We start from the raw sequence: 21,957 nt of genomic DNA, 5'->3' as shown, positions 1-21,957 counted from the left end.
GCCTGGAATAGTACTGACTACTCTGGCAGAGTTACGAACTGTTATGTATTGTTGGATCATGAATTTATTGCTGGATATCCAGTATTATTCTAATTTATCTGGCTGCAGTTTGAAATAGATATTAATGTGTAGGAGGCTAAAGTTCTATACGTATTTATAGATAATATCTATTAGAATAGATAATTATTGACCAGTGTAAGAAAAGGAAAACTCGAGCTAATACTCTACGCAAAGGTTGTCTGGAAGAGATTACTTTGATTGTTCGAGATAAGACCGCTTTTGTACTTCATAAATTTAATATATATATTCATAACTGTAATATGTTATTCTTTAAGTGATGCAATAAAGAGTAAATAAATAAATAATAATAGGTTGAAAATAAAAAAGAAATGATATTGCCTGTGTTATTGACATACGACAACCACCTCACTATCATCCCTCACTGGTACCTACTAGTGAGGGATGATAGATGAGGATGAAGTTAGGTCAGTTAGATCATCATGAATTAACAAGAAATTTATCACAATAATTTTCAGGGGGACTTGGTAGAGATTGATCAGACCATATATAATAGGCTGGGGGGAAAGGGATTGTTCGTAATATAGTCTAATACTGCCACTGCTATATAACCTATCAGGTTGATCTCCACGCATTTCCCCCTGTAAACAATTACTACCAATAATACTAGCAACAGTTTACATTACTAACAATCCCTTTCCCCCAAGATAGAGCGTTACACGAGTATTAGTAATGTAGTGCTACATTTGCCAGTTGGTTTGGTATATTATGAGATTTCTTTTTCAACCTACTTCAAAAAGAAGGGGTTCTTAATTTATTTGTATTTTTTTATGTTTGTTACCTCATAACTCCATAAGTTGTAAACTGTGGTAACGTTCAAATATTTAATTTCGTATTTCGTTGCCCGACGAGTTTAATAATCGTTTACATTAATACGTAGTTAACTGAATAATTATAATATAGTGTGACTTATTATAATTATTATTAACGTAAATTAAAATTATCTCTTGATGTAAATTTTGTTTGGGAATTTAAATTTATTTCAAACTAGCTTTTACGCGTGATCTTCCCTACATAACCAAGATATATTTACTAACCGGGATAAAAAGTAGTCTATCCCATATCATCATTATTTCAGCTGTTAATTGTCCACTGCTAAACATAAGCCTCCCCAATAAAGGGAGTTTTGCTAGTAATTGCCACGTTTAGCAAGCGGGTTGGCAACCGCAGTTAGGCATTTAGAGACATTTTAGAAGAGACGCTGCTGTTCATCCCTTAACTCTATATAGTACGTGTATATCAAATTTCACAGTGATTAGTTGTCGTCAAGGCGCCAGACAGCGCTGTTATTTGAATTACTTGTAATTAAAATACGTATTTGAAATACAAATACATATTAGGTATTTCAATTGCACGCTAAAAATGTAATTATTAATTCCTATTACAAATACCTGACGCCGATGTATTTTGTAATTAGTATTTCAAATACTTATTACTTCAGAATACATATTAGGTGTTTCGATTACTTGCTGAAAATGTTGATGTATTTTGTAATTCGTACTTCAAATACTTATGGTTTCAGAATACATATTAAGTATTTCAATTACTTGCTAAAAATGTAATTATTAATTTCTATTTCAAATACCTGACGCCGATGTATTTTGTAATTAGTATTTCAAATACTTATGGCTTCAGAATACATATTAGGTATTTCAATTAGTTGCTAAAAATGTAATTATTAATTCGTACTTCAAATACCTGACGCTGATGTATTTTGTAATTTGTACTTCAAGTACTTTTGGCTTCAGAATACATTTTAACATAAATACATTTAGCCTTCATTTAGCGATCTTATTAATGGTCGCTTTCCGCAGAAAATAGCGCTCAATAGCTTTCGTTTGTACAATTTAACACAAGTTTGTGCTCATCAGGACCTTTAGAGAGATTGTTTTCTTTAATAAGGTAATGTATTCTTAGACTAGAGAAATGAATAAATTTCTCTAGTGTAAGAATATATTTAAAAATCTCATATTCATAAAATGAAATTTTACCTTTACTGATTAATAGACTGGGCTCGATTAGTTCTATTTTATTCCCACTATCAAATGCCTGATTGTATTTTGAAATGCATATGTTTCAAATACATGACTTAAAAGTATTTTGTATTTTAAATACACATGAAATAGTATTTTGTAAATTCGTATTTTAATTAAACCGAAGCAAATATTTTATCTAGCTCCGCTATAAGGTAACAAACAAACTTTCACGTTGATAATATTAGTAAGGATTACCTTTTATATTTTGTAGTGTTGGTTGCTTTTATTGTACTAAATAAACAAACATATTTAAAATAATGGCATACTCAGATAAAGCTTATAAACCTTATTAGAAGGTTAGTTGACCTTTATTATGATAATAAACTGATATCATTGGTGGATATAGTTATGAATAATAATAATACAGATTCATCGTGGAAGAGAACAAAATAAAATTTAAACAAGTAGCTTTTACTCACAACTTTGTCCACGTAACCAGTAGGCCTACCATGAAATGATTTCCGAAATTTCGGAGACGAACGAAACAGAAATTTGATGTTTAAATTACATAATACATGCCGTTTAAAATGAATAAAAATGTTAAAATATTGTTCCTTTGGACTATTAGGATAGGATTTATGATGAACGAAATGTTAAGCTCCATTTACTGGCTCAGTTTCGGTACGAACAAAAACACGAAATTGAGCCCGAAAATTCGGAATTTCATTTCATGGTAGATCACCAGAATATGTTTACTGATCGATATAAAAAGTAGCCTATGTGTGTACCAAATTTTATAGTGATTGGTTTAAGCACTATGAATTTTGGTATAACCATTACATAAGGTAACATACAAGCTCACTTACATATATATAATCTACCATAAGTACGTACGTAAGCCTAGCATATTGTTAATTATTTATTTAATAGTGTCATCAATCATAGGGAAATTCGAAATATAGTTTTCAAGCTCCCTTATGATTGATATACTAAGCCGCCTAGCTAGAGTGATCGTAGTCGTATTATATAAGGAGAATAGTTATTAGTTACAGTGTGGTCCTAGCATAAAATGGGCCACCCCTTTCTTTTTCTTAGGCGACTAGGGGAACTTAATAGTCGAGAGATGGTCATTAGCGTCCCTCATAAAACATCACCAACCACAGAGCTTATAATATTATAAATAAAAAAAAACAAAACTGTCTGAAAAAATACAATACAAAATTATGAAAATAAGCAATAGTTACATAATATTAAGATCCATATTAAATATATTAATTCCTCATTTGTAGTACTCAGTAATTATAACGTAAAAAGTGGACTTAGGTCAATTGGCGGTTATAATGCCCTCTTGATTTACGAGTGACAACATAATAACACCACGATTTTGGTACCGACTTTGTGTCGCCTATCGACTTAGAACCTTCATTTAGATTCAACTCATTAAAATAAAAATAAGTTTTAAGGCCATTAATATTTATGCATATTTTTATTCGTGACTTCGTCCACATGACCAGGATATGTTGATTGATCGGAATAAATAATAAAGCCTTTTCCGTATCAAACGCAAAGTTTCATAACGATTTGTTAAGCCGTTAACAAGTAACAAATACACTGTCAGTTTATTAATATTACTTTGTATATATATTGTTTACATGGGCATCTTTATTCCACTCGTGGTCTTGCTAGCAATCAGCTGTACTTTGTTGTTCATTGCTGTTCAGACGACGATTACCATTTTCTAACAAGTGAGCTGTTAACTTATTTAGTACTTCAAGTTGCATAGACAACGTTGAGAAGAAATTGAAATTTAAATAATTAGAATTAAAAAAAAAAAACGCGTCACACAAATATCCGGCTTGGAGGACCATTTTCAAGCTCTTTTTATTATTTTAATTTTATTTTGCTGTCTAGAGTAGATTGCATACTTTTTAAGGAGTAAGAGCAAAAATAAAGAGCCAGAGAGATGTCATATGCAAATTAATAAAAAAACATACCAAATTATTTGTAGTAGATATTATATGTATATCTGAATAAGATCTTTACTTATATTAAGATTAGATTGACGGTAACTATGTAAATAGTAGTATAGGTAGCTACGAAACGAGGTATAAGCATTCCACCTATTCGTTATTATTACGCGGTATTAAGTTTCGAAGCATTAATTAAATAAGTTGGAAACTCCGCCACAAACATACGCGTTGGAAACGTGCCTTGTAGTATTGTGACAATATGTGTAATGTTTTGATATTTGTAAATATGTAATCATGGTGAAATTGTAAGACACTTTGGATGATTATTTGCATAGAAAAGATGTATAAGTATCTATATAATTACATTCAGGATTGAAGGAAAAGAAGGATATATAGTATAGGTATATTTATAATAAACATACCGCTCTAAAGTAAAAAGTAAAAGTCCCTAAGTTTATAATTTATATTTTTTAATAATACTTTTTTATTCAACTTAGAATGGAAAACAAGCTGACGGCCCACCTGATGGAAAGTGCTAACCGTCGCCTATAGATATGAGCAGTACCATGAACATAACAGAGTATACTGTTTCACCCAAGATATTGCGTTGCCATTTCTGAGGACACATATATATATATATATAGTCTTAGGGCATACATATATAATATATATATATATATATATATATATATATATATATATATATATATATATATATATATATATATATATATATAACCCCGTCAGAACATCCTTCAGGCGGCTTTCTCTGGAAACCATAGTGATTTATTTCCTGAAGAGTTTTGTTATGATGGATCAGGATCAAGTAATCTGTTATTATTCATTAATAGCCCGCTAGTGTATATCGATAGGGGGGAGGGGAAGGGATTATTACTGTCGAAGTCTAACAGTCTCATTGCTAGTAAAATACTTTATCCGGTCAATTTCCGCCCGGAAAATATCATGGTTAATTCCTAGTGTATTCCTCATCTATAATCGCAGGCAATATTACCATTATATCATCACCCTTAAAAAATGTATAATCAATAATCACAAACATGGGATTATCATTAAATTATTCCCATAAAAATATAAACGCACTGTATGCAAACGATGTCGCAAGAACTAACTAGTAGTTTTAATAATACTTTCAAGTGGCAACACTACTTTCAGTAGCCAATAACTTCATGTCCCTATCTTCTCTAGTAGTTTAAGTGGCGCCTTCTATTTCTCGATTTCTCTCAGATTGCAAATGGACGATTTACAGAGGTCAGTGCACTTTCACATAGTAGATAAAATCTTTGTATAGACTGAACTATTTTTATTGTGAAAAATTTGCTTTGTTTTTATTTTGTTTAAAGTGAATAAAGTATCTATAGAAATTTTGTTTAAGTTTTATTTATAATAAAAGATTATATATAGAATATTGTTATTCCTGATTGTTGACATTTTGTGGTACTTGAAAGAGAAGAATTAAATTTGTTATCCAAATTATTGCATAGATTTTGAAAATTTAATACACTGATAGCCAAAATCTGTAAGGAATTTGTCAGAAATTGTAGACAAGTATTTTTTATAATAATATCAATATATGTAACATGTAAATTAAATTTTTACACCAGTTTAGGGATAGAACAGGAATACCCAAATCCTTTCGGTCGAAGAAAAATTATAAATAATTGCTTAACAATATCAGCGAATACATCGTAAAATAAACAAAAATATAATATAACTCAAAAGGACTTCTATTTTTTTAAATCGGTTAAAATTTAATCCCTGCCCATAGACTGTATCTATATAATCCTATGACTGCGGATTAAAACAAGCGGATTATATGAAATGAAACGTCAATTAAATCGAAGCTTAACTTAATCAGTTTTTAATTAATTTAAATCCATATTAGCAAATAAGAACGGATTGTAGCAAAGTTAAGGGAGTTATTAGGTGAGCTTTAATAATACTTAGTACGCTAGAAACTTAGAAGGCTTAGTTAGTATTCTAGAACAAAGTAAATAACTATTTATATAACCCATCGATGAAAATATGCAATCCCGTTGCTATTACTCTCGCAGGTTATTCAACTTGGCAAGTTATATGGAAAAAAAAATTTATTTGGTGCTTTATTGGTTTGTTGTATTAGCCGTTAACTCTCTACTGCTGAAAAACAGATAGATTTTTTTAGCAAAAATAGATTATATGTAAGTGCCAATTGTCTGGATACCTATTATACCTCTATATCTACTATACGATACCTTATGTTATATAATACACCAGGCAGCGAATATTTGAAGGCACATTATAGAACTTCGAGAACCGAGTCAATTAAATTGGCATATCCAAGGATCGAATTCGAGACCGTATCGGGTAGAGTTATAAATTCGTATTAAAAAAATCTCCCTAGTCTAGGGAATCGAAATCGTATAGCTTGCATCACTAGAAAATAGCTATTCATCAACTCATTTTATGGTCGACAGTTGGACTCATGCAATAAGGCGAGGAGCTATATTGAACTAAGCCCTATTTGAGTACTACTTAGGTTTACATACGTATTTGAACACCCATATTCGAACACGGTCCCTCCTTGTTCAAGTATAATATGAATAAGTGTACTAACCTAGTATATGTATAACGAATTTATGTATGTACATAAATTCATTATTTATTTGAAAAAATATTTAGAACATTTATTTTCTTGACTATCATAATAGGTCCCATGGAATTGTAGACAGAGGAGATCGAGTGTCAGCTATTAATTTTTTCATGTGAATATGTAGTATAGTATTATATTATCTGTGGAATAGGTAATACAATTTTTCCTCTAAGCACGTCGCTAGCTTATAGGAACCATATAAAGAAATTATTTGGTTCGAGTTGCTATCTATTTATAAATCATCATTCCATGTTTCTCTGGGATATTCTCGCAGACATTATTAATATTTTTTTTTTACAACACAGGGGGCATACGAGCATGCGGCTCACCTGATGGTAAGTGACTACCGCCGCCCATGATCACCCACAACACCAGCGGCATTGCAGGTGTGCTGCCGGCCTTTTAAAAAGGAATATACCCTTGAAGGTTATGTTGTCGTATCAGTTCGGAAATACTGCTGATAATATAATAATATTTCAACCGTTAACTGTCCACTGCTGGACGTAAGCCTTCTCTATTAGGGGAATTTTGCCAGTAGTTGCTACGACCGGCAGGATTGTAAATTTTTTAGAAAATATTGTTGAACATATAAATAAAAAAAAATGCCCATGACCGTAATCCTCGAACAGACAGTTAGAAGCAAATTCAAATTTCGACTGTTGCCGTTGTGGTGAACACAAAACTGGATATGCCCACATTTCGCTGAGCATATTAGAATCCAATTTGTCATGGAGCGAGCCTACTGTCTCCTTTAATACAAACATACTCGTAAGTAACACCATATTTATTACAAAATACCTTTTCTCAAATTATTGGCAAACATTATATATGTATTTAAATACTTGTGAGTGGTTAATATATTTAGACATAAATTCAAACTAAAATTTCTCTCAATATATGAGATAATATGTATAATAAAGATTTATTATCAAATAATACGTCAGAATATAGCTGTAGTCTCTACGCATAAATGCCTACGTTTATACGTTGTGTCGACCGAAGCAATAGCCATCAAAGCCCGAAAAAGAACATTATTTCTAGTAAATTACAGGTTACAGCGATAGGTCAACCTTTGATGTGGCAACTCTTTTATTTCATGACCTATAAATTTTCAATTTACGATAAAAATACAAGTTGAATAGTTGAAAGGAATAAAATAAATCAAGAAATAAAAGATTGTCTAATTGAATTAGAAAAAGCTGTAGAAAGAAGTGAAAGAAACTATTTTAATCCACGAAAATAAAACAAATAACTATTAGGTATCATAATTATTTGTGACGTTGATGCGTAGAATCCAGACCGCAAGTTATTCATAATCTATGTATTTGATATCTATGAAATTATAGATAGATAGATAGATAGATACTCTTTATTGTTTCCTCCAAAAGATTACAATAGTAAACTTATTATAAATATAAATAATTACAAGAAATAATCACAATGAGAAAACAATGGGCGACCTTATCGCTAAGAGCGATCTCTTCCAGGCAACCTTTGGATGGAGAGGAGTAATTATAAACAATTTGGTAGGAGGCACGATAAAAAATTTTGTAGGTCTAGATATGGGAGATGTAATATAAAAATTATCTATGAAATTATAATACTAATTATAAAGTCTTAGCCACAGTGATTAAAAAAAATATTGTCAATTTTATTGTCATTGTGATATCTAGAGTTAGATTTCATTTATTTTTAAGAATATCAAATAGAAAATCAAAATATGGTTCCGAAGTCGAAAGGAAAGAAACGTTCGGACATGAAAAAAAGCTTGTCGCCCCTAAAAGTAGGTGGCAGAGATATACCAGCAATCCAAGTGGCTACAACTTCCAAAGAACCTGTTCATCTGCCAACGGAGGTTACTCCAGCAAAACCAAAGAGAAGAAAGTGTTTAAAATATCTTTACAATAGAGAGAATAAAACATTTTGTGGACGAACCTGTAAAAGTTGGCTGGCAATAGTGTGTTATTCCATCATGTACATTTTGTTCTTGAGTACGTATACGTTGATATTTCTTTTTGGAAGTTTAACAGCTCTCAAATACACTTCTAATTATCAAACAGTCGATAAAGCAGAGCTACTGACTTACGGGGAAAATGGTATAGGATTATCAGCCACTCCTGCCTCAGTAAACGGTGTCCCTTTAATTTGGTACAGAAGTGGAAAGTCAGAGGACTATCAGAAGTATACCAGCGCTCTCGATAGATTGCTACAAAAGAATCGAAGGAAAAGGGAACTCAATAATACTGATTTGGGCCCTTGTGCATATCCTCCATATGGTTTCGGTGATCAACCGTGCATTATTATAAAAATAAATAAACAATTAAAATGGAAAGGAAATCCTTTAGAACCTAACTCGGCCCGAGCTAATAACGCTCCAACCGAAGTGAAGAAATGGCTGAGGTCAGATAAAAAGATGTTATGGCTTCACTGCACCGGATTTCATTCGTACGATAAAGAGCATGTTGGACATATAAAATATTACCCAGATCCCCCGGGATTTGACCCAGATATATTCCCTTTAGATATGCAAAGCAAGTCTCCTCTAGTTGCTGTGCAAATATCTAATTTTACAGTTGGTATTTCGTTAGCAATTGAGTGCAAGCTTTGGTATGACAAAGGACCCTCGTCCGTTGATTTTATATTGTATGTGGCTCCTGATATTAGGACAGAAATTCAGTAGAAGAATAATTTTAGTATATAATGCAGTGTTTTTAATAATAATTATATAATAATGCAGCGATTATATCAGATGTTACAATTATGTATTTTTTTTAAATTTTTTACTTGTCCTTAACGTTGATATGATACAAAAAATAATCTTAGTATTTTTATGTAACTTTGGATTATTTAAAGTAAATATATCGTTCAATTCCTATTTATGTACGGTATAATATAAAAGGTATAGTGATCCGATATTCAGTGAAAATATTCAGAAAATATTTTTTTTAGTTCATTTCTTTATGAAACATTGATAGAAATATGGGAACAATTTTTGAACCTTTCATTTTTTCGCGCAATACTGTATCCGTCCGGTTTACGTTGATTATTAAAAAATGTTTGAAAAGGTAGAATGGAATTTTTCTGTATCCACGTGAACACACATGAATGCTTGTTTGACTATGAACGATAAATTTTTCGATATTCCGTCATATGTAACGGATTTTTGTTATCTATATCTTTGCTCGTTTTAGAATTTCTCCTTTCAAGTAATGCTTAGTGAAGTTGTATTATTGCTTATTTTTTTACGCAGCTTTAAAAGGCAATTGTTTCTTTCTGTTACACTTTACAAAGTGTAAGTATATCTTCATCCTAGTTTCCATACAGGAAATAATATACAATTATAGTAAAAATGCTGTGCATTCTATGCCGTCTGTGTTCCTTTCATTTAGGTGTTCATCCCTTAGGACGACTAAGGCAAATTAATGTTAGACGAATATGCACCCTCTTAAAATATCACCAAGGTCTAATTGCGTTTGTCAACCCGCCTGCCAAGCGTGGCAACTACGGGCAAAACCCCCTTCTTATCGGGGAGGCCTAGGTTCAGCAATGGACAGTTAACGGCATGGCAGGGCATGGCATAGTAAAAAGTTATATATAAATATAAAATAACCAAAAAATGAAACAGAAGAACGTAATTACAAATCCTAAAATATTCCCAAATATCTTCACAATCTATTATATTAATAATTTTAGTAGGATCAGTGGGATATCAGATAGAGTATTGTTATTAAAACCAATAAATCCAAATACGATTCTGTGGGATCTAATAATATGAACACGAAATAAACTGTCCAGTGTAGTGAGATCCGCCATTAATCGCAGTGACATTGAATTTTGTATAGAAATTTTATAAAGACTCTGTAGTTATCAGGGGCCCGTCTATATTGGAAATGTATAGTGATGGATAGATATTTTTCTATTAGACTTGTATTGCATATAATGCTACATACCTATAAAGTAGTACTTGTAAATACATCCCGATACATTTATTCAATTATTATATAATTACTAAATATTAAATGTCTAGTTACGTCTTTTAAATTTTCACTAAAAACCTATCGAAGTTTTTGCGAACATGAATGGATTTTGCGACTCTTATGAATTTATTTAAATTCAGTTTGACTGAATTTGAATTTGAAATAATATAGGTATATTTTCTTTACTACGGAGTCCAAAAGGGATACTCAGAATTTCAAAATTGACCTCCTAGTCTAAATAGAAAATATAGAAAGGACATTATTTGTATATTTTAAAACTAATTATTCTTTATTTTTGTATTGTATAATTTTTGACTTATGATAGAAAATATGAGAAAAAACCATCTCATCAAAAAAATCGTCCCTCTTAAAACATCTCTAAAAGCTTAACTGCGATTGCCAACCCGCATGCCAAGTGCGGCAACTACTGGCAAAACTCCCCTTATGGGGAGGGCTTATGTCCAGCAGTGGACAGTTAACGGTTAAAATAATAATAAAAAAAAATTTATGTACATAACCCTCGGCGCGTGACTACAATTCGCACCTGACTGGCTTTATTTTTTAATAAACAAATGTCTTTCAATATGTTTGGCATTTTTCGGCCACTGAAATTTTTGGATTACTACGTAAACACCATAAAGTTTAGCGGATATGACAAGGAAATAGCATTAGGTCTCACTGCGGTCTGCGGACACAACAAAATGATGTCATCTCGTCGCAAAAATGTATACGGTTCAAGCACTTAAGGTCAGCCCCTTTAGGCTTTATCGTTATTCGAGTTATATAAATATGTAAATGGTTCTTTAACTAAAGTGTCATGGCTGAACTTATGTATGAAAAAAAATACTAGACTTAACTCAAGACTGGGATCTATTTTTGTTTGTTTTTCAAATTTATTATCAACTAGCCCTTTTTCGCGGCGTTGCCCGCTTCTTTGTAGTTTCCGTATATATCCGGTCCCATGAATCCGGTCTTATATTGTATAATATACTTAAATGATAACTACGTATCTAATACCTTCATAAAGTTTCAGCCAATTCAACTGATCTGTTATTTAAAAGCATTTTATATGTGATTCTTTAGATTAATATAACTTTTTCATTTTTGAACCGATTGAAATAAAATAATATAACACTAAATGTTAAGTGGAACAAACCGCAACATATAAGTGAAAACCGCATTCAAATCAGTTAAGCCGTTTCTGAAATTAGCATGCACAAACGTACAGACAAATAGATGAAAATTCTAAGAATCACTGTTTTGCGTTCTATTGCGTTCATAAAGCCAATATAGTAGTGTTTTTTATATATCGTCCATGTACAGACATCGACCAATTACGATTATATTATATGTATAGATTATTTTTCTTCCTCTATTAACTTCGTCGTCTTAAGTTTTATATGCATGCCAATTTCGTGACCGTTGGCCGAGTCGTTAAGTGCTAAGAGGTACCAAAACATTTTATTTCATGATTTTAATATTAGTGAGGATGTTTAACCAGGATATAGTAGAAATGCCAAATATCTTTTCAATTCGTTCATTTAGCCATTTATATATGATTATATATGTTATTAGGATTCTTAATTTTTAAAATAGAATATAAAAGTAGTTTTAGATAAAGTGATGATTTAAAAAAAAGCAACGGTCGATTTTCATATCTGTTCTTCTTGATTGAAAATTTTAAGAGAAGATTAAAATATATACCGTACGTAAGAGTTTGAAATATCCTTATATAAATAAGTAATTGTAACTATTTTCAAAGATCAATAATTACCATTGTCTAATCCAACGAGGGGAAAAGAAATAGGAAATCCTATTATTACAGTATTATTTTAGCCGTTAACTGCCCACTACTGGACATAAGCCTTCCTCATAAGGGGAGTTTTACCAGTAGTTGCCACGCTTGGCAGGCAAGTTGGCAACCGCAGTTGGGCTTTTAGAGATGTTTTAAAAGGGACGCTGCTACAGGTCATCAGGAAATCCTATAGTAGATGTTATTTTAGCCAAATGGTCTGTTATCTACTAGAGAATTCTGTTGATAGATAAGATAAAGGGTATTGAAGGGGACTTCGTCAGTGGTCGAACCCAAACGTGTCTAAAATAAAAATAGAGAAAGGTAAAATGAAGCATTTTAAAGACAAGTACATAGTGATACACATAGTTGGCTATTGTATCACTATGTACTTTTGTTTGTTATTATATTATTATTTCTAGAAGCCTCTCAGCTATCTCTCCTCTCTTGCCGATAGAATCTTGGCAATAATATTTTTGTTTAAGGTATTGTTCTTATTAATGTATTAGGGTCGGTTACAAACAAAAGCAGGTTCGGTCTGAACCCGCCTTGAGAATTAATTAAAGCGCCCATTCTGAACATTGGCAATGTTTTGGTACGATTGGTATAGAAAGGACTCAGATAAGGGATGGGATCAGAGCAATAATGTGCGATTTACCTACTCATATTATATGTACAGAACATTTTGCGTAAGATCTATAGGCGCTTGTTATTTTTTAATATTGAAAATATATTTTTATTTATCTGTGCCCATAATCTCGTACATGTGTGTTACGTATACAATGAATTGCTATTATATTTGATTTTATAAGCTGTATATATTTGTTTTTCTTCGTACTAATTGTTACTATCAGTATATGCAGTGTTTTCCTATAAAAAATATTACACTTAGTTCTAAGCTCCATTATTGTATAAATACTTTCACTATCTCGTGGGAACAATGTTGGTGAACCTAAATAAATAAATAAATTTTGTAATTACATGAAAATAAATTTAAGATAGATAATAAACACAATATAAAGATACTGCAAAACTTATTGTAGATTACATTCTAAATTTGTTTAAATTTTTTGGAATTTTGACTCCAACCTTATTTGTCAGGGTAAAAGAACTCTCTTTTTTAATTGATAAAATTTTCTGTAATAAAAGTCAGAGTTTGAATCAATTTGCAAAACTGTAATAATAAAAAAATTGTAAGGAATAATATTTCTAATTAAGATATTGCAAAGTTTCAAATATCTAATGACAAAGAAGATGGGAGAGGATCTGAGAATAATCTGAACAATACATAATAAGGAGGTTTGGAGAATAAGATTTCAAAAGCGACCACACTATTTATAACACAGGAATAACAACATTAAAGATGTAATACGCGTCACAGTATACTCTATGTATTATGCCCATGGTTACTGTTCAAATCTATAGACGATTGTTACCACTTTCTATCAGGTGGGCCATCAGCTTGCTTGCCATTCTAAGTTGCATACAATAACAAGACTACTCTCGTCATCTGTATTATTAATAGATGGCTTAATAAGTTTATATAAAATTAAAGAGATATCCCGCCTCCTGCCATATATTCTTTAAAACACTGATACATACCCAATTATCTATGAATTTATCCTCTACCCACCCACACTATTCAAACACTATAATTACGTCAAGATAAATTCAATTATACAGATTTTTCAAGAAAAATATTCGATGGAATGAAAGTAATTAAAGAAATTAAAGATGGGCTAACGGTTAAAGACTTTAGCCAAAGCCGTAAACCTATCACACAAAAAAAAAACCTGTATCATTCTTATTAGCTTACGTCACAAACAGAATGACTTACAACTACAGTTTGTAATAACGAGGCGAGAATATTACGATGTTGTGTGGTATCATGGTCCCATCCAATTCGGCGCGCAGCGGGCATCTCATTCAATTACTGGTGACAACGAGATCATTATAGCGACAAATGAAATTGTCTCAATGGGGTCAGAGATGAAATAGCTGCTTGATAGCTTTTCTAATTTTGCGCTTTCATTTTTATACAAACTTTTTACTGGCTACTTCGTCCACGTAACCGGGATAGATTCACTGATCAGGATAAAATCCTAGTCTAAAGTTTCATTACAATTGGTTAAATTATTAAAGAATTAAGAGGTAATAAAATAAACAAGGAGTGAGAGATAGGCAGCCGCGTTCCTCTTAACACATCTCTAAAAGACTAATTGCGGATGCCAACCCGTCTAACAAGCGTGCCAATTTCTGGTAAAACTTCTCTTATGGGGATGGCTTATGTCCAGCAGTGGAACGGCAGAAATAATAATAAAAAAAAAAAACAATCAAACTCACTTTTACATTAATAATATTATAGGAAAGAAGTAGGGATTGCACATTCAGGACGAGAAAAAAAAATATTAAGGACATACGGTTTTTGGTACGATCACAGGATGACAGAAACACTGTTAGTTAGCTAATGTTTTTTTTTTTATTTATGAAAATGAATTGTTAAGTGTCTACAATTAAAATTTTTAATCAGTGAGAATGCAATGGTAACTCCGTCTGCGCTATCGGTGTGCTCTGGCGGGGCACCAGTAAGAGATGATAAGGTAAGCAGATTATTTTTTTCAGATAAAAAATAATCACGATGGTTTCCAGGGCAAAACGTAGGGGTGGTGCGTGGAGGTCCACCTGATAGGTAATGGTACTGTTAGACTGCATTACTAAAAATCGCTTCCCCCTAATGCTTATCACTTACCAGAGGCAGTAAGGGGTAATAAGTAACAATGAAATTAGGTCTGTTATTCATCAAGAATCAACTGCAATGGTTTCCAGGGGGGCTCGTGGAAGTCAATTTGATAGGGTACATTGCTAGAAATGAGAATGCTAGTCATCAAAAATTCCTTCAAGAAATTGTCTAACCAATTTCTAGAGGAGAAGTGCTATGGATGACACAATAGATTTTATAATATTAATTGTATTTTTTATAATTATATATAGGCGGTAGTTGCAATTTTCCATTACAATGATCACTTTATTTGCTATTTCCTATAGTACTTTAGTTAGAGAAGGGATGTAACAAACAAATACATTGATATTTGCAATAATTTATTGATAATCTAATAATTCAATGATTACCTATTAATTTTTTTTTCACACTATTTTAATTATATATTAAGTAGTGAAGACAAAACATTCCATTGTCCAACCTCTCATAAATAAAGTTAAGAAGTCTGCATAGTCATAACATAATTATTATTTAGTTTTTCAATTGAATTGATATTTAAAATCTATACAGTATATATGTACAGTGTAATAATATTAAAAGATTAAATTAATAAGAATCAAATATCTAATTATATACTGGCAAGTGAAAAATATCGTATATAACTTTCACGTCATTGACAATGATTTTAAATAAGTAAGAAATATGTTTAGAAAATTTACAAAATAAAAAAATTGTCTTAAAAATAAAATAAAATGATCTCTAGGTATGCAATAAATGAAAATAAATTAATGCGAATGTTGTTTAGGGATTTTATTACCATAATACATATATTCACGTCTTTTAAAAAGTTAATTTTAAAAATAAAACATAGTTGAATTAATAAATGTTTCTTTGTTACTTCAATAATAATATATGGATAATAGAGGACATATTCCATAACCATAATTCATTAAACACACCCTGTCCATTATTTATCGTTAAGCCAACCCTTCAAACGTCCTTAACGCTTCTGGATATAATTAGATATTTATTCTTACCTAAGAATCATTCATATTGTTTGTGTACTATTCTATTATAAATTTATTGGCACTAGCTATGTCTATCACATTGGGACCTTGCAGAGAATCGATAAAATATAGGCCAAGAATATTATAATGAATAAGCGACGCAGGAATGTTAAGATTGCTACTGCATTTCAAATTCTTCTCTTGATTTGTTCCTTAATAAAAATATACAAGTACAATTAGTGACTATGGAAAATAGTAAGCTCTAATCAGGTCTAATTTATAATAAAATTCTAGAGAAAATTATTACACAGGTAACTATTTCTAATTTTTATTTCCATTGTTTCTTTTGAGTCAACATTTTATTTTGACAATTGACATTGTGATATAAAAGCGATATTTTTAACAACTTCGATCATAAATACTATGCGAAGTCCGATCAAAGCGTCACAGAGGGAATATCGTCTCATCTGCAAAGTGGGGTCTTAGTTTGAATTACTTTGTTCTATTTCACGACTTAAACAAACTGCTTACTTAATAAAGCATCGTTATTGTAAATAAAACTGCGTGTTACAATATTAGGTTATTTTTTTCAATACTATGGTCTGAGAAGACTATCTTTGCATTCTGTTTTAGTTAGTAATTGTATGATGTATTATCAAATTGGTATTCATGATCGAAGATTTTTACTTCTGATTTGACGTGGTACATACACATAAAAATTAAATGGATTTTCATATTTTTTCTGGCAAACCAGATTAACAATAGAACTTAGGTAAAAAAGTTTAGCTTACTTGTATTATATACTTGGAGAAAAAAATACTACTACGTAGATACTACGTAGAAATTGGTGTATTATGGTAAAACCAGATAAAGCAGAAGATACGAGTACTTAACCTAAATCCAATTTAAGAAGCACTGATTGTCACTTATTTTTAGTTTATATTTTTTTTTCACAATAATGCATATTTTTGAATTGTTTTGTTATAAAGTTTGATAACTTTTATCAATTTTGAGTGTATTTACGGTATGCGGATACCGATGATTTGAATCATCTGCAGTTGATTTTAAATTTACTCTATTTGATCTATCAAGTTGCTAAAGTAACGATTCATATTTAATACCATTATTTATTATAATATTTATAATTTGGAAATAGTCGTCGATAACATGAAAATACCACATCTAAACAATTTTCATTTTACTTCACGACAATTTCTAATATTTATTTAACAATGTAAAGAAGCAATAATTGTTAGTGATACTTGCTTTCGCTACTTACACAATTCCCGTTCTGATCTGCTATATTTATTTGTAGGCTTTATATAAAAATAGAAGGTTTAGAGTAATATATATCACAAAATATATTCATTGTTGCAACAATATAAATTTGTTTTCAACACCATTCTTAAAGATAGCACGTAAAAGTTAAAACCCAGTAAAGATAAGCATAATAGTTGAAAATCGAATAAACAATAAGTACGAGTAATTGAAATAAAATCACTATTTAAAATCAATAATAATAATATAGGTAAATCAAATTAGAATTATAAAATGCAAACTTTTTTGATATATCTAACGAAATAAATATATAAAAGTAAATAACAAATAATAGCTTTTTAAATGGCATTGAAAACAAAAATTAACAATTAGGCCTGAAACCACATCAATCTGGACCACTGAAGAAGAGGTATTTATTTAATTCAATCATTGCAAATGTATCGAGTTTAATACTAACATATGTTAATAAACTGCATAATCAAAGAGTCTACAGTACTAAAAATTAACACGCTAAACAAAATAAAAAAATACATAAATAAAACATATATCAAGCAAAATATGTAAAAAAAGTACATAATAAAATAAGCCACATTGGACATCATACGATACGAACATTATTCTTAACAATATTACCAGCGATATAGCTTGAAACACTTAAATTCAGTCGATAAAATCCTATTAAATATACGTACGTCGACATATGTATATTTTACAGCATGCTCCGTAGACATAGTAATAGCTACTGACACATTTATAGACATATGTAATAAAATATGTTTATCCAACAAGGTAACCAGATAGAATTTGTAAACAGCTAAACAATGAAAATATTAGAGTCTAATATAGTATAGGATTAAGCGTTTTTATTAAAGATAGTTACTCTGAATATGATAAATATGAACAATGAATCGTATCAGAAAATCTGTATTGTACAAAGGAGTATATAAATTCAAACTATTGAGTAATTTACGTAGATATAATGATGTCGCTGTAATATATACGTTTATAATGATTCAATCTGTTTAAAAGAATATGGACGATGAAAAAACTAATGATGATCATTACACAGAAAATGTTAGAGACGATCTTATTAATCTACAGCTAAAGTCTTCTATTACACAAATGAATACATCTATAAATAATATCATTAATATTAATAATGGACGAACACATATCATTCGAGCGAATGCAGTCTACTTAGACGATCGTAATTAAGTCATTGCTTTCGTGTGAACTTATCTTATAAATCGACGTAAATGCAATTTCTAAAACACATTAAGTGCACTTCCACACATAGTTATTACTATTAACCCTCGACTAATTTTCGATTTCAGAACACATCATAAACAGCTGGACATAACATTAATTGTATTCAATATTAACAAAAAACGTTTTGTAAGGCAGTGCACGAAATGCGTGAAACGCGGAAATCAATTATTAATCTAAAATATGCAAATTGATATTTGTGGGAACACAATGTGCATAGGAAGATAAAGAATAATATAAACGTTAACAACTCCTGATTCAATCCCTTGAGATCACCATTCTGCTTTTCAGTTAAAACGATAAATCACATTTTAATAGGCTTCACTAAACTTGTATGCAATCTCTTAATATAAAAGTCACTTTTAATAGTTCATAATGAAAGCTCCATTTAAACACACACCTGGCCTTGGGGATCATTGTCCAAAATTCTACCACTTAATTAGGATTTGGCTGTTTAGGAATGCCCCAAGACTATCTACTATGCAGTTTTAAGCCACATACGCAGGTACCATACTCTTGGATAAATAATTTAGTGTCTCACTCGATTTTTCTTCGTCAGTTGGTCATATAAGACTTTATTTTACTTGTAACTTCTCGTATATGTACAAATATTTATACATTTGCCATCTAATAGAACAGCATTCCTAATTTTTATTTCAATAAGTCTTTCTTTCGCAATCCTTTATGGAAAGAATTTAGTCTTAATCGATCTGATAAAGACTCTAAAAATTGTATATTCTTGCCAAAATTAGATGGAATTCTTCATATACCCCAAGTAGCCAAAATAAACCTCAAATATATAGGCACGTTAAAACGGTCATTCCTAAAATTATTAATATATTTGGTGAACTTAAGAATCCTCGATTCCAACTGCAATCTAGATCGCGTATCAGAATCTGAAAAAATGTAACATATTATATTGTAATCATCCTTAATTATTTTCCTAATGATTAGTAAATTAAAATTTAAACTTACTTCATTTAGAGTTCTGTTATCATAATAAGGACATGTTGCAAATCTGACATCGTCTCGCGTTGCGACGCAGTTGAATGGACTACTGCATATATATTGTCTTCTCTTTCGGTCCCAAGGTTCAATCCATCTGTGATTTAAAAATAAATTGGATTTGTTTTCATATATTTAAAAAAATACATATAACATTACATAATATACAATTTCTTTAGTAAACAAGCATTTATTTAATTTAAAATAAATAGTATATATGACAATATTAAAAGTAATTTGCAAGTCTTTAATATCTGGAAATGATCAATTTACTATAGACATGTTCTTTAATTTATTTTCTGTTTTTACTGTTGTAATTCTTTAAATGCAGTAAGCAAGTAAAATTATAGATTTAAATTTATTAAATTATTTGCCTTAATTAATCTTGATATAAGTAATTGTGATTATTCATACAACTTAAATGTAACAAATCCACATTACCCTATTCCACAGTCGCAAACCAAGGGATTTCCAGCAACAAGAATATCTTCTAAGAATAAACCATTCGCTCCAGGCCACGCCCTCTGGCTCGGATTAGCGATTTTCGTCAAATAATTCGATCTGACGTCTAAAGTCAGTCTTCTTACACGACCCGGACTAAAGAACACTTCACTGGTTATATCTTCTATACTGGTGTTGTAAACGGTTAACCTAAGATGCTTTGCATGAACACCCTGAAATGGAACACAGACAATATTAATATTAAGTTACAAATTATAATTTTCATCAGTATCTAATATTATTTCTTTATACTCATTTCACATATTATCTTAGATAAGTAACAAAACTAAAAAAGTGTTCTCATAAGTTCAACACAAGATTATACAGTTGTATTTGATGAAGTTGATAAAGATTCTTTCATAACAGCGTTAAAATTACGGAGTTTTAAAAAAAGCTATTACATATTTTGAATAAATATATCTTGATATTTCAAGACATTATCACAATTTTGTAATAGTAAATCTAGTAGTTTTTCTACAGTCTAACACTATAAGAGAGAGAAAGATGGAAATTAATTATAAAAGTGCAAAATTGAGTTAAAAATATAAATATGTACTCACAAGTAACAAATATGGAGAAAGATATTTAAGTGTACGACCAGTTATAGTAATATTATTTAGCTTGCAGGGCAACTGGGCTTGCAACTCCCTTCCAAACTCCACGCCTCCGTAGTCAATATCTATTAATAAATTTTCTAAAGCTGCATTGTAACTCAGCATTCTTGGTACATTGAATTCTCTAACTGTGGAGAATGCAGTGATTTTTAGGGTTCTTAACCCCAACATTTTACTGAAGACACCATGCTGGAAAAGTATTAAAATTATTTTAATTACTTGATACATGAATATCACGTTAGTTATTTGATACAATAAACAGGTTGTATTCAGAAAGAGCAGATTACAAAACATATCTTAGATTCATAATTTTACCGTTAATTGTATATTGTTGAACATAGTCCGCATAAGGAATGAAACAAGGGATGAAAAAACTTACCTCAAGAATTTTCACACGAAGTTTCGTAACGTCGAGGTATTCGAGTCTTGTTGATATTCCATATAAGCTGGTATTCATCAGTGCTGTTATAGGATTCCCAGATAATGATAGCCATCGTAAATCCGTAAGAGAATGTGTTGCCTGTAAAATAATCATGCAAATTATTGACATTCAAGTCATTATTAGAGATACAAATAAATGTTTTTATTCATAATTTAAAATACTTTTTTTCATACTGCTAATAAGATTACTAGAATTAGATTAAAATATAATTGAGCTAAATAGGAAAATAATAAATTATTTACATTTTATTACAATGACTTTTATAATAATAAAATATAAATGAATAATAAAAAGAAAGCTTACAACTGGAACAGTAGTGAGGTCATTGTATGAAAGATCCAAGACTCTTAGACGAGTGAGATTAGCTGTAGAATCCGGTGGGATTGATGGCAGATTGTTATACGATAGATCGAGACTCTTCAACTTTGTTAAAGGCAACGAAGGCACCTGAAGCAGACATGTGTAAATAATATTAAGGTTCGCACATTAAAAAAATTAAATAAATAATTAATTTTACTATTTTAGCCTATTCTACAGATTAATTTTATATATTAATGAGTCTTTAAAGATATTTTTTTTATACAACTTAAAATGGCAAACAAGCTGACGGCCCACCTGATAGAAAGTGGTAACCGTCGCCTATAGAGATGAGCAGTACTATGGACATAACAGAGTATAATGT

At 30.6% G+C, this 21,957-nt stretch overlaps 2 protein-coding genes across 5 annotated transcripts in view; one reads left to right on the top strand and one right to left on the bottom strand.

Annotated features, from left to right (window-relative positions):
• The first annotated feature begins 8,394 nt into the window (after positions 1-8,394).
• Positions 8,395-9,354, top strand: LOC113518994 (sodium/potassium-transporting ATPase subunit beta-1-like). The gene has a single exon (XM_026904036.3). It carries the CDS (start codon positions 8,395-8,397, stop codon positions 9,352-9,354), a length of 960 nt encoding a protein of 319 aa, XP_026759837.2.
• A 6,175-nt stretch (positions 9,355-15,529) lies between these two features.
• LOC113518800 (chaoptin) overlaps positions 15,530-21,957 on the bottom strand; it is an 81,114-nt gene continuing 74,686 nt past the window's right edge. For all 4 annotated transcript variants that reach the window (XM_052898503.1, XM_052898505.1, XM_026903795.3 and 1 more), the window contains 6 exons: positions 21,579-21,722; positions 21,213-21,353; positions 20,780-21,022; positions 20,160-20,392; positions 19,689-19,815; positions 15,530-19,609 (listed from right to left, as the gene is read on the bottom strand). In XM_052898503.1, coding sequence (XP_052754463.1) covers positions 19,505-19,609; positions 19,689-19,815; positions 20,160-20,392; positions 20,780-21,022; positions 21,213-21,353; positions 21,579-21,722 — 993 coding nt within the window. In that variant the 3' untranslated portion in view covers positions 15,530-19,504. The remainder of the gene's footprint in view (positions 19,610-19,688; positions 19,816-20,159; positions 20,393-20,779; positions 21,023-21,212; positions 21,354-21,578; positions 21,723-21,957) is intronic.

The sequence above is a fragment of the Galleria mellonella genome, unplaced genomic scaffold, assembly GCF_026898425.1.
Source record: "Galleria mellonella isolate WM207_F2 unplaced genomic scaffold, CSIRO_AGI_GalMel_v1 utg44, whole genome shotgun sequence".
NCBI lineage: Eukaryota > Metazoa > Arthropoda > Insecta > Lepidoptera > Pyralidae > Galleria > Galleria mellonella.
Note: the sequence above shows the minus strand (reverse complement) of the source record. Positions and strands in the feature narration are given on the sequence as shown.